Consider the following 12657-nt stretch of genomic DNA (forward strand, 5'->3'; position numbering starts at 1 on the left):
GAAGGAAGTGAGGGGTGGCGGGTCCCACCCAGGGCCTTCCCGCAGCCTTGCCCCATCACCTCCACTGCCCTGCCTTTGCCCGGCTTCTTCCCGGTGCCCCACAGGCAGCTACCTCCACGCGAGCCGTGAGGGCACGCCAGCCAGCCCTCAGCTTCACCCAGAGCCACTTCTTGGGGAACAGCCACCGCCAGCACTCAGCCGTGCACTCCCGGAGGTCTCCTCAGTGGCTCACCCGCTGCCTGGGAGCTTCTGCAGCAGTGGCTGAGGCAGGCCCTCCAGACCAGCTTAACCGAGTGGCCTGGCGCCCACTGGCTGGGGCAGCCTAGCACAGAGGGCTTGCTGGCAGGGCTCTCACACGCGCACAGAGTGTCACGTGTGCACGGGCAGGGACCTGGGTACCCACCCACCCCCAGCACCAGACACAGGCACAGACGCGCAGGGAACCCGGCCTGGATGTCCCCTCATCTCCCCCCTGCCCACGGACGGCTCCTGGAGCTGCAAGCCGCTCCTTACCCAGGGGCCTGCCGAGGAATCGTCTCACTGACATTTTAGCCAACGTTTGTGCCGTGCTTGGGTCCCCTCAGAACAACGCTGCACGCACACCTCCCGGGACTGAGCAGCAGGCCACTTCTCCACGGGCTCCCCGACCTCCACCCTGTCCCTTCTGTCCCCGGGGCCTTCACCCCTCAAGGTGGGAGGCTGCCCACCTGCGCCCTCTCTGGGCTCCACGCCCTCCGCTCATCCCCGGGCGGGGTCTGTCCACCCAGAGCCGTTTTTGGACATGCTCCTCTTTGTGGCTGTCCCTTTGGACGCCCGGTGCCCAGAACTGAACCTGTCCCCTCCCTCAGCCCAGGCCCTTCACCTCTAATAGTGATGCCCTCAGGACTTCCCCGGCGGTCCAGTGGTTAGGACTCCCTGCTTCCACTGCAGGGGGCGTGGGTTCGATCCCTGGTCAGGGAGCTAAGATCCCACATGCTGTGTGGCACAGTGGAAAAAAAAATTTTTTTTTTAATTTTTTAACATTAATAATGATGCCCTCTCCCTACATACACCTCACCATGACTCCCGTCCACCTTCCTCCTGTGCGTGTGTGATGCTCACCAAGGCCCCGTCTCCCAGGCCAGCGGGTGATGACACTTGGGGGGCCGCTCTGGGCCTCTCCCCTCTGGGGTCTACTTAAAGCTCCTGGAGGCCACCCAGGGCCTGCAGGCTGAAGGCCAGACCCCAACCCTGCCACCCACGGTCCTCCTCCATACCCCAGCCTTGCCTTCGGGTCCAGCCTCTTTCCCCAGCCCCACCCTGGACCCTCACTTCGGCCGACACCACCTACCCGCCAGGTACAGAAGGAGCTCAGTGGTGTCTGACGGAAGAAATCCACTCAGAGCCTGAAGCAATGGAGACCCTGATGTGGGGAGGGCTTAGACATAGTCGGCGGTGCACACCTGGGGTCTGCACGGTCCCAGGCCGGGAAGCCTCGGTTCCTCCATCTGTAAAATGGAAATCATCTGATCTGACTGATGAGACTGTCGTGAGGTGTGTAAAGGGCTGGGTGTGCAGCAGGCACCCACGAGACGGAGCAGGTGGGGGTGAGTCTGCCCAGGAGGGCCTGGTGCCATTCTCCTGGCACTGCCCACAGCCTGAGGCCTTGGGGCATTTCTGAGGCAACAGTGCCCCCTGGTGGCTACACAGTCTACCCCGAAGCACAGCACTCCAGGCCTCCGGCCTCAAGCCTCAGCTACCCTCTCTGCGGCTCTGAGCAGGGTTTACTGTCGCCATTTTATAAATGAGGCCCAGGCAGGGCAAGTCGCTGCCCAGCGTCACACAGCCAACCAGAAGTAGGGCCAGACCTCAAACTCGGGTCTGCCCAGCTACCAGGCCACTGCTGTCCTCCCTGCCGACGGCAGCTGAAGGCACCCACGGGGACTGTGCTGGGAGCCTCGGCAACATCTCCCACCCTCCAAAAAGGCAGGAAAGTCCCCACACAGAATTATTTTGGATTTGCTTTGTTGTAAAGACGACACCTGGCACCGGGCTAGGAGAGAGGGACGGGGCTGTGGGCCAAGGGAGTCGTGGGGGAGCTGCTCCATCCCTAACGCTGCGCTGAAGCGTGTTGGCGGAGGGGCCGAGCAAGTCTGGTGTCAGTGGGAGCCCTCACTCCCCCGGCCCCTGCTCGGTCTGGGGGAGGCCGGCCTGCCCCCCACTGCACCTCCCTTACCTTTCTCCCCACTCCTACCCGCCGCGGCATCTCTCTGGTCATTATCCCAGGGCATCAGCCCTGGAAGAAACTTGGGGCTCATTGGGTTCAGCTTCCTTGCCCTGCTTGCCGGAAGCAGTGAGGCCTGGAGAGGGAGAGGGGCTGGTCACAGCGGAGCCGGGGAGGGGGCTGCCCGTTGCTCCTAAATCTTTGACATGGGCCCCTTCCCCTACTCAGAGAATTCCATGAGCAGCTCATGCCAGGAGTGCCCAACCCCTGCCAGCTGGGCTAATGCTGGCCCCTCGGGCAGGGGCACAGGCTGTGGGCTGGGAGGCACAGAGCGGGGAGAGCACCGCGGGTCCCACCAGCCTGCCTCTGACGGCCACGTCTTCCTTTGGCACAGGGCGCTGTGCAGAGCTGCAGGTCCACGTCACGGAGGTCATGGCCACAGCAGCTGAGCAGAGGGACCTGATTGCCCGCTTGGAGCAGGACCTCAGCACCATCCAGTCCATCCAGCGACCGGAGGCCGAGGTGAGCCCACCCCCGACCCTGCCCCCTCACCACCTGCCCAGGGCTCTCTCAGCCTCACTGAATACCAGCTTTCCAAGTAAGCCAGCCCATTCCTCAGGCAGCTGGTGTCCACCTGCCCTGCCCCAAGCCCCACAGGGGCTGTCACCTACAGCCTCTGGGTTTTGTCTGCTCACTTCACCACAAAGGCCCAATTGGGGATGCCCAGCCACAGGGCAAAGGACACAAAGCCCCGTGTGTCCGGGCACTGGCTTGGACCTCTGCCCTGGGAGCTCTGGGCAGAAGCAAGGCCGGGATTATCCACCCATCTCACAGCTAGAGGACCTGAGGCCCCGAGATCAGGGAAGGCTGGAGCCCTAAGGACCCTTAGAGGTCATCACATCACGCACCTCGTTTTACAGATGAAAAAATGGGGCTCAGGGAGAGAAGCTGGGCTGCCCAGGGCCACACAGCAGGCTGGCTGGCAGGGCCTAGTTCGCCTGGCCTCTGACGCCCATCAGGGCCAAAAGGCCCGGTGTGAACCCCACCGCTGAGCTCTGGCCTTGGGGTGAACCTGGGGCCCAGCCTTATCTTCAGTGGCCCACACGAGGCATCCTCTTAGGTCCTGCCACCGCTGTGCCCAGCCCCTGCCTCCAGACCGCCCCACCTGCTCCTTGCCCCCTATTTGCTTGGCCTCCTTGAAGGCTGTGCTCAATGCCCAGTGTGGAGGCACCTCCCTGACTTCTTCCTCTCACCTGCAGGGCGCAGCCGAGCTTGGCCTGGAGAAGATCCCCGAGCCCATCAAGGAGGCCACCGCCCTGTTCTATGGTGAGGAGGGGCCTAGGCAGTGATGGGCAGGGCAGGAAGGGAAAAGAGGTGGTACGGCCTGGGCCATGGGCCCTAAAGAGCACTCTCCTCCCACAAAGAAGGTCAGGCCTCGACGCCAGCAATCCAGCAGAAACCTAAAAGAGGGGGTGAGCCCCCCACTTGCCCTTCTAGGCCTCACCCCCCCACCATGGGACCCTGACCCCATTGGCCCTGCCAGAGGCCGTCGAAGGCTGGTGGGCGTTGGCTCCCTGGGGAGGCCTCAGCCCTGAGATGCAGCCAGAGGGCTGGAGGGGAGGTGCCTCCTTGGGTGTCGAGGCCAGAACCCGGGGCTGCTGGGCCAGGACATGGTGGCGGTGGTAGGGGGTACCCAGTCCCTTCAGTGTCCCTTTGCTTTCCCCAGGAAGTGGGGCCCCAGTCTGACAGATGTAAGGGTCTCAGATCCAAGTATAGAACAAGGGGAGGGTCACTGGGGCCTGGCCCTCAGACAGTGCAGGCAGGAGGGGCCCACCTCAGGGACACCCCCCTCCCAAGGCCCCTATTCTCATACCCCACCCCTTGCTGCTACCCTGGCCCCTCTCCCCCTTCCCCGACCTCTCAGCACCTTGTGGCTTCCACCCCATGGCACTTAGCCAGAACTCCCTCGGGGCTGGTGACCTGAGGGCCCACAGCTGGGCTGTGCCTCCCGCTACTCCAAGCCACTGTCCCCTCCCTCCTAGGACCCTCAGCACCAGCCAGCAGCACCCTCCCCGAGGGCCAGGTGGACTCGCTGCTCTCCATCATCTCCAGCCAGAGGGAGCGCTTCCGGGCCCGGAACCAGGAGCTGGAGGCTGTGAGTCACATCCTTCTCTCCCCTACACTCCTTGGACCTCATGAGGACACTGTAGAGGACACACAGGCTTGGGGGAGAAAGATGTGTCACAGACCATAAACCTCAGTGGGATTAGATTTGTTCTGTGCAATCAGGGAGGGCTTCCTAGAGGAGGTGATGCCACGCTGGGCTTTGAAAGAAGATTTAGACACTCAAGGTAAAGGAGTGAGTGGAAACATGGGGCCAAGGAGCCAGAAGGGAGTGCAGGGACAAAACAGAGAGTTGCCAGGCAAGGTCCCTAGTGCCAGGCTGGGGCGCCACCAAAGGGTTTAAGCAGGGGACCAACACTGCCAGGATGGATGGTAAGAAGGTCACTCAGGCAGCCAGTTCAGGACAGAAGCCTGGCCCAGGAAGATGATTTGGGGGTGGTTACCATCGTCCAGGAAGAAACATCTCAATCAGGTGGGAGTTAGCAGGGGCAGGTCCCAGGGAAGAGAGTCTTTGAACCCTATGAAGAGGAACAGCGTACAGATGGCCAGGAGCTCTGTGGGGTCTGAGAGAGCTTGCTGGCTGCTAAGCACCCAGCTGGTGGCCCTCCTGGAGGAGCCCCATAGGGAAAGGGGCAGTCTGGTCTGCAAAGGTGATAGTCCGACTGCACGTGGGTCTTTCACACGCAGTGCCTCCTTAGGGACTCTGCAGACCACTGCCCCCCCAACCCACCCCCCACCCCCTGCATCCCACAGAGCCAGCCCAGGTCCCCCGCTCACTCTCCCAGTAGAAAGAGGAGTCAAGAAGATTTCCGTCTTCTCAAAGAGTCACGGCTTGAGTGGTTGGTGAAATGTTTAGACTCTTGCTCTCCACACCCACAGCTTCCCCCATGGCGTTTCCAGGCTGAGGTCCTGGGGAGGGAGACATTCGCTGAACACCCACTGCGGGCCAGGCCCAGTGCTGGTCCAGTGACAAGGGTGGACCAGATCCAGTGGGACCCTCTGTGATGTGGGCTCTGGAGCAAGAGGCTTCAAATGAAGGACCGTCAGGACTGCTCCCCTCACAGCTGCCTTCATGGACAGTGGACAGGGAATACCCACACGCCACTGAGGGACAGGGGACAGTCACTGTGGAAGGCTAGACAGCCCTTAAAAGAAGGTCTTCAAATTAGATCAAATAGGGAGGAAAGAGTATTTATAATAGTCTACGTTTTGCTTTAAAAATCTAGACTTTTTACCATGTACTTGTATTAAGTCATGGTAAAGGACACATCACTTAAAATTTACCATCTTAGGGCTTCCCTGGTGGCGCAGTGGTTGAGAGTCCGCCTGCCGATGCGGGGACGCGGGTTCGTGCCCCGGTCCGGGAGGATCCCACGTGCCGTGGTGTGGCTGGGTCCGTGAGCCATGGCCGCTGAGCCTGCGCATCTGGAGCCTGTGCTCAGCAACGGGAGAGGCCACAGCAGTGAGAGGCCCGCGTACCGCAAAAAAAAAAAAAAAAAAAAATGGTTAAGATGGTCAATTTTTTCCCCCCTCTGGTATGCGGACCTCTCACTGCTGTGGCCTCTCCCGTTGCTGAGCACAGGCTCCAGACGCGCAGGCTCAGCGGCCATGGCTCACGGACCCAGCCGCACCGTGGCACGTGGGATCCTCCCGGACCGGGGCACGAACCCGCGTACCCGCATCGGCAGGCGGACTCTCAACCACTGCGCCACCAGGGAAGCCCCCATCTTAGCCATTTTTAAGTGTACAGCTCAGTGGCATTAAGTACATTCACATTGTTAGGCAACAATCACCACCATCCATTCCCAGAACTTCTTCAACATCCCAAACTGTATCCATTAAACACTCACTCCCCATTTCCATCCCCCTGTCCTCCTGTAACCACCATTCTACCCTGACTCTATGAATTTGACTATTCTCGCCATCTCATATAGGTGGAATCATAGACCATTTGTCTTTTTGTGACTAGCTTATTTCACTCAGCATAATGTCCTCCAGGGTCATCCATGTCATAGCATGTGTCAGAACTTCCTTCCTTTTTCAGGCTGAATAATATTCCATTGTATTGATGGACCACATTTTGTTTATCTTTTCATCTTTCCATGGACACTTGGGTTGCTTCCACCTTTTTAGCTATTGTGAATAATGCTGCTATGAACATGGGCAGGCGAATTATCTCAAAGTCCCTGCCTTCAGTTCTTTGGGGTATATGCCCAGAGTGGAGTTGCTGGATCATATGGTAATTTTATTTTTAAATTTTTGAGGAACTGCCAGACTACCATGGACTTTTCTTGTCCTTTTGAATATTTCGCAGTGTGAAGAAAACACCTATTTAAGCATTTTAATAAGTTGGAAAATGAGTTCACATTTCACTTTGCCCCTAGATTGGCAAACATTAACATCACGTATTGTATGGTTCCGTTTATACAAAATGTCCAGAGCAGGCAAATCCATAGAAACAGGAAGTAGGTTAGTGGTTGCCGGGGGCTGGGGGAGGAGGGGATGGGAAGTGATTGATGACGGGTGTGGGGTTTCTTATTGGGGTGATAGAGATATTCTGGAATTAAATAGTGGGGATGGTTACATAACACTGTGAATATACCAAAAAAAAAAAAAAACTGAATTGTACACATTAAAATGGTGATGTTTATGTTATATGAATTATATCTTGATAATAATTTTTAAGCTGATAATACCATAAACAAACAACATGAAGAAAGTGATCCAAGAACTGTGACTTCTGCCTGGTGCAGGGTCTCCCCAAAGCAGGCAGCTTTGAGCAGAGGCTGGCAGGTCAAGGACATGGCCCCAGGCCAAGCAGGGGTTCCAGGTAGACAGAGCAGGACCTGTGCCAGCACAGAGGCCTCTCCCCACACGTCTTACACCACTGGCCCTGCCCACCTGCCCACCCGCCCACCTGCCTGCCCCCAGGAGAACCGCCTGGCGCAGCACACCATCCAAGCCCTGCAGAGTGAGTTGGACAGCCTGCGCGCTGACAACATCAAGCTCTTCGAGAAGATCAAGTTCCTGCAGAGCTACCCTGGCCGGGTAAGTGCCCTCCCTCCACAAGTTCAGCCCCAGGTGTACCAGACAAGGGAGAGAGGTGGTCCGGGCATATCCAGGCGGGAGGGCTCGGGGAAGTGACCTGCTAGGCAATACTGGGCCTGGGGGCCCTCAGAGGGCATCCGACCCCCCCACCCCCTCGGCCTGCCAGCTGTCCTCCCTAGGCTGGGGAGAGCCTCCCACAGTGGAGCCCTTATGGAGGTTCGTTCATCAGAACCAGCCAGGAGGTGGTGAGGCCCAGCAAGAGGCAGGGTTCACAGGACTCAGGCCCACAGGAGTCACGGTGACTCCTCTGTGAAATGGGGGTGACCCACTAGTTGACCCCAGGATGTGGGAATTTAACCCCAGGGATGTTGAACATACAGGACAGGCCTGGGGAATTCTTTTTTTTTTTTATATATAAATTTATTTATTTATTTTTGGTTGCATTGGGTCTTCGTTGCTGCGCACGGGCTTTCTCTAGTTGCGGCGAGCGGGGGCTACTCTTCGTTGCAGTGCGCGGGCTTCTCATTGCAGTGGCTTCTCTTGTTGCGGAGCACGGGCTCTAGGCGTGCGGGCTTCAGTAGTTATGGCTCATGGGCTCTAGAGTGAGGGCTCAGTAGTTGTGGCACGCGGGCTCAGTAGTTGTGGCTCACGGGATCTAGAGCGCGGGCTCAGTAGTTGTGGCACACGGGCTTAGTTGCTCTGCGGCACGTGGGATCTGCCCGGACCAGGGCTCGAACCCGTGTCTCCTGCATTGGCAGGCGGATTCTTAACCGCTGCACCACCAGAGAAGTCCCTGGGCCAGGGGAATTCTTATCTTTTAAACTTATATTAAAAAACAAAAAAAAACAGAATTTGGTCCAACATTCCAAAAACCTATCAAGAGAATGCAACAGAAAGCTACCCACCCTGTTCTGAGCCGGGAGGGCCCTCCCTGGCTTCTCTCAGCCCCCGGGCCTCACAGGGGACCACCTGGTGCAAGAAAACCCTTCTGAGACTGTGGGGAGGCAGAATGGACAGTAGAAGGATGGGGAGCGGTGACACGCTGGTTGGGGGCCTCCCTGGGACAAGACTCTCAGCCACCGGCCCCCAAACCACTGGTTGGAGCTGTTCTCAGGCCACCAGAGGGCGCCCAGACTCCGCGCAAACTACACCGTGGGTGGCCCGCTGCGGGGCTGGGGGTCCCTTGTCTCCCAGGTGCTGGCCTGGGCTCCACAGCCACCCTGCACACTCCCAGCGAAGACCCTCCAAACCCACCTCCCTGTACGGCGCCCCGCCCTGTCCATCTTATACATTCCAGCCCCCCTCTGGGCCTTAGTTCCCCTACCTGCCCTGAGGCACCGTGGCTCTGATCCCAGGCGGAGACCTCTGACCCTGGGCAGTGCCCCTGGACACGTGGCACCATCCATGTCACACTGTCACCCGGGGCCTTCTCCCCTCCTTCACCGTGCTAAGGAGGAAACTGGGGTTCCCTATGATGCTGTCGGCCTGCACTCCTCGGCCCTGGCCTTCCTGTTGGGTCCCTTGACTGTGACAGGGGTCTCTCCTCCTCCTTTGCTCGCAGGGCGGCGGCAGCGACGACACAGAGCTGCGGTACTCGACCCAGTATGAGGAGCGCCTGGACCCCTTCTCCTCCTTCAGCAAGCGGGTGCGTGGACCCGGCCGCCACCAGCGCACCTGGCCTCAGCCTCCCTCCAGACCCCCCCCACCCCGCCAGCCCCGGTCTCACCCTGCGGCCCCCCACACTGCACCCTGACACACCAGACCATCAGGGCAGCCCCCAGGCTCGCTGAAGGCCCGGGGTCCACCCGGGGTGGGCCCGGAGCACCAGGAACACATGCTGAGGGCTATGGGAGGGTGTGTGACAGCGACCAGGTTAGCCCTGGGTGCACACTCTGGGGGGCAGGCAGACAAGCAAAGAGCTCCCAGTGTCAGGTGACTTAACGGTGGGGGGGGCGGGGAGATTGTAACTCCCCCTCCCCCTGCCCTGAAGACCTTCCTCCTGTAGGCAGAATCGGCCACTGCAGAGGGGGTAGCAGCTCCCGTCACTGGCCCTGCTCACACAGAGGTTGGGGGAGCCTAGGATGTCACCCTGAATGGGGCTGGGCACCAGGGAGCCCCTGGCAGGCCCCCGGGACTCTGCAGGGACAGCAGGGCAGGGTCCCTCTCTACAGTGAGCTGGAGCATTGGGGACCCTTTGGGGTCCTCTTCTCATCCCTCCTCCTCCTTCAGGAGCGGCAGCGGAAATACCTGAGCCTAAGCCCCTGGGACAAGGCCACACTCAGCATGGTGAGTCCCCCACCCCGTGCCCCCGCCGTGTCAGGCCTGGGCCTCTGACTCTGGGCACCTTGTCACCTGCCCTCCAGCCCAGTCTGGAAAGCCCCAGGGATCCCGCTGCCCCTCACAGGCTCCATCAAGAGTAGCTATGTGAGGGCTTCCCTGGTGGCACAGTGGTTGAGAGTCCGCCTGCCGATGCAGGGGACACGGGTTCGTGACCCGGTCTAGGAGGATCCCACATGCCGCAGAGCGGCTGGGCCCGTGAGCCATGGCCGCTGAGCCTGTACGTCCGGAGCCTATGCGACCCGAAACAGGGTCCCTCCCACTCCAGACAGCAGCATAATTCATGGTAGGTTCTGGAACTATGCCGCAGGGGGCGCCATTCCCTAGAATTCCTGTGGCCCAAGTTCCCAGCCTAAACACTGGAGTGAAAGGCCAGCTGCCTGTCCTTCCCTCCCCTTGGTGCCCTGGGATGGGTGAGCCCTGCAGGGGTGGGTGAGGCCTGCCCCAGCCCTACTCATGCCTCGCTTGTTCCCCAGGGGCGGCTGGTTCTCTCCAACAAGATGGCCCGCACCATCGGCTTCTTCTACACACTATTCCTGCACTGCTTGGTCTTCCTGGTGAGTGTCCAGGCACGACCAGGGATGCATTCACCACGGTCCCCCCATCTACCCCCAGGCACAGCGTCTGCTCTTGGCTACTTCTCTCCCCATCAGGGGCCTCATCCCACCCTGGGGACCACAAGCCCACCCATCAGGCTCTTTGGCTGGCGCAGCAGCCCGGCTGACTCCACCCAGGGCCCAGTCCCGGAGGGGCTTGGTAGAGGGAAGGGCTGCTGTGGGAGGCTGACAGGTGGGAAAACAGGTCTAATTGACTACTGAGGGACAGCCAGATGGGCTGCACAAAGAAGGGACATCTTGAGCTGAATCTCCTCGGGTACAGAGGGGGCATTCCAGGTAGTGAACACAGCACATACAGGGGCCTAGTGATGCCTGCGTGCCCACCACGTGTGGGGAGAGGTGGGCGTAGGGAGTGCCTATGGAAGGCTCCAGCCTCAGGGATCCCCACCCCCAGAGAGGGCAGTCAAGATGGCCCCTACATGGCTAGCCTGGGCTTCAACTCTGACCCCAGGGCCCAGGAGGTCCTGGCCCTGCCAGTGGTACACCCAGCAACATTAGGGATGGCAGCTGCATCCCCGGGCCTGTCTGACCACCTGTGAAACCAGTGGGCCCGAGAGCATCTCTAAGGCCCACCCATCCTGGAGCCTGGGCCACGAGAAACTTCACGTGTCAGGAAGCCAAGCCCAGGGGCCGTAGGTGGACTGCAGGAGCGGCCGTGAGCAGCCCAGGCAGCTCACCATGTCTCTCCTTGGGCAGGTGCTCTACAAGCTGGCATGGAGCGAGAGCGTGGAGCGGGACTGTGCCACCTTCTGTGCCAAGAAGTGAGGACCCACCCTCGGTCCCCAGCACCACCGCATTCTTATGTTCCCTGACTTCCCCCAGCCTTCCATCACTGCCCCCATCTGGTCCACCCCACGGCCCCTGCCAAGCCCACTGTCCCCAGCCCCCACGCCAGCACAAGGTGCACGCCCCTTGGAGATCTCCATGGCCCCCACCACCCCCTACATTTCTCTCTTTTTCACACTCGGCCTCAGCAAAGGTTTCTGTGACCCACAGGTTCGCCGATCACCTGCACAAGTTCCACGAGAATGACAACGGAGCGGCAGCCGGTGACCTGTGGCAGTGATGTCCCGGGGCTTCCTCGACACGACAGTGATGGCTGCACTCCCCACCCCTGCTTGTTCAGCTGCTTCTAATGACTTAGGCTTCCCTGGAGAATCCCCAACGTAGACTGCCCTTGCCCTCCAGCCAACAGTGCCAGAGGTCCCCAGGTCTCCTTGGACTCCCTTAAAAGATGGTCTCGGCCACATCCAGCTCCCTAAATCCAGAAAGCTCCCAAGACCAAGCCAGATTGAGCCAAAGGGACACCTTCAGGCCCATCTCAGGCTGGTGACCCAGCCTGGGTCTCACCCGCAGCCTGACCACTAGCCCTGGTGGCAGAGACCTCCCAGCCATGATACTGCTTTCCCACTGATTCTGGCTGTGGTTAATCCAGTTGGGATCCCCTGGGCCTCTCTGTGCCAGGCCCCAGGATCCCCTTGGGCTCCCCTAGGATCCATCACCATCCTACCAAGGCATGGAAGCCCTTCCTTGCAGGCCAGCAGGCTTTGAGTCCAGCCCCGCCACCTGCCTTTATCATAGCCCCACCCCACCCAAGAAGAGAGGGAGCCCCAGAGGGCAGGATAGTTTCTCTTACCCCCTCCCAGCCCCTTAGACCCACTATGATTTTTGCTTTCTTCTTTAGCAAGATATTCTGGCTTTTAGGTAAGGAGGAGCACCCACGCCCCAGGCTCTTCAGACCCAAGGACTGGTCTGAGGGGCCCAAGTGCTTCTTGGCCAAGCAGAACTGGCTGTGGGCCATCCTAGCATGGCCACCCTGGGGCCACTGGCAGATCTTCCTAACTTAGATTTGCACTTGCGTGTTCAGCTTTGCACATTTTGAATAAACACATTGTTGCAGCCACACCGGTGTCCTGCCCTCTGTAACTCTGAGGGTACAGGAGGCTGGTGGGTGGGTTCCCGCAGCGACACCCCCAGGAGGTATGGCTAGACCTCACAGGTGCTCTGCTGGCATGGGGCACGGTCCCCCACACGTAGGAGGCCTCTCCCCCTTTTCTCACCCCCAAGAATTCCCTGAGTGGGTCCAGAGCTTTGCGGAAACCCAAACTCACAGTGTCTGAGTTCTTTTTTTTTTTTTTTTTTTACCACACTGCACGGCATGTGGGATCCTAGTTCCCCAACCAGGGATTAAACCCGTGCCCCCTGCAGTGGAAGCGTGGAGCTGCAACCACTGGACCACCAGAGAATTCCTTGTCTGAGTTCTCTTGAGCAGACAACCCAATCAAAAAGAGAAATCCATTCCTTTCTTAAGAGCTGCCTGTCAGGCTG

The 12657-nt window shown here is 59.5% G+C and overlaps 1 protein-coding gene across 4 annotated transcripts in view; it reads left to right on the forward strand.

The window, feature by feature from the left end:
* The window catches only part of CUX1 (cut like homeobox 1), a 374351-nt gene extending 362117 nt beyond the window's left edge, over positions 1-12234 (forward strand). For all 4 annotated transcript variants that reach the window (XM_082644027.1, XM_082644026.1, XM_082644025.1 and 1 more), the window contains exons 15-23: positions 2598-2725; positions 3463-3529; positions 4246-4358; positions 7259-7375; positions 8937-9020; positions 9605-9661; positions 10189-10269; positions 11026-11090; positions 11326-12234. In XM_082644027.1, the coding sequence (XP_082500153.1) occupies positions 2598-2725; positions 3463-3529; positions 4246-4358; positions 7259-7375; positions 8937-9020; positions 9605-9661; positions 10189-10269; positions 11026-11090; positions 11326-11395 (782 nt within the window). In that variant the 3' untranslated portion in view covers positions 11396-12234. The remainder of the gene's footprint in view (positions 1-2597; positions 2726-3462; positions 3530-4245; positions 4359-7258; positions 7376-8936; positions 9021-9604; positions 9662-10188; positions 10270-11025; positions 11091-11325) is intronic.
* The last annotated feature ends 423 nt before the right edge of the window (positions 12235-12657 follow it).

This window comes from Mesoplodon mirus (assembly GCF_964341445.2).
Source record: "Mesoplodon mirus genome assembly, chromosome: 15".
Lineage (NCBI taxonomy): Eukaryota > Metazoa > Chordata > Mammalia > Artiodactyla > Ziphiidae > Mesoplodon > Mesoplodon mirus.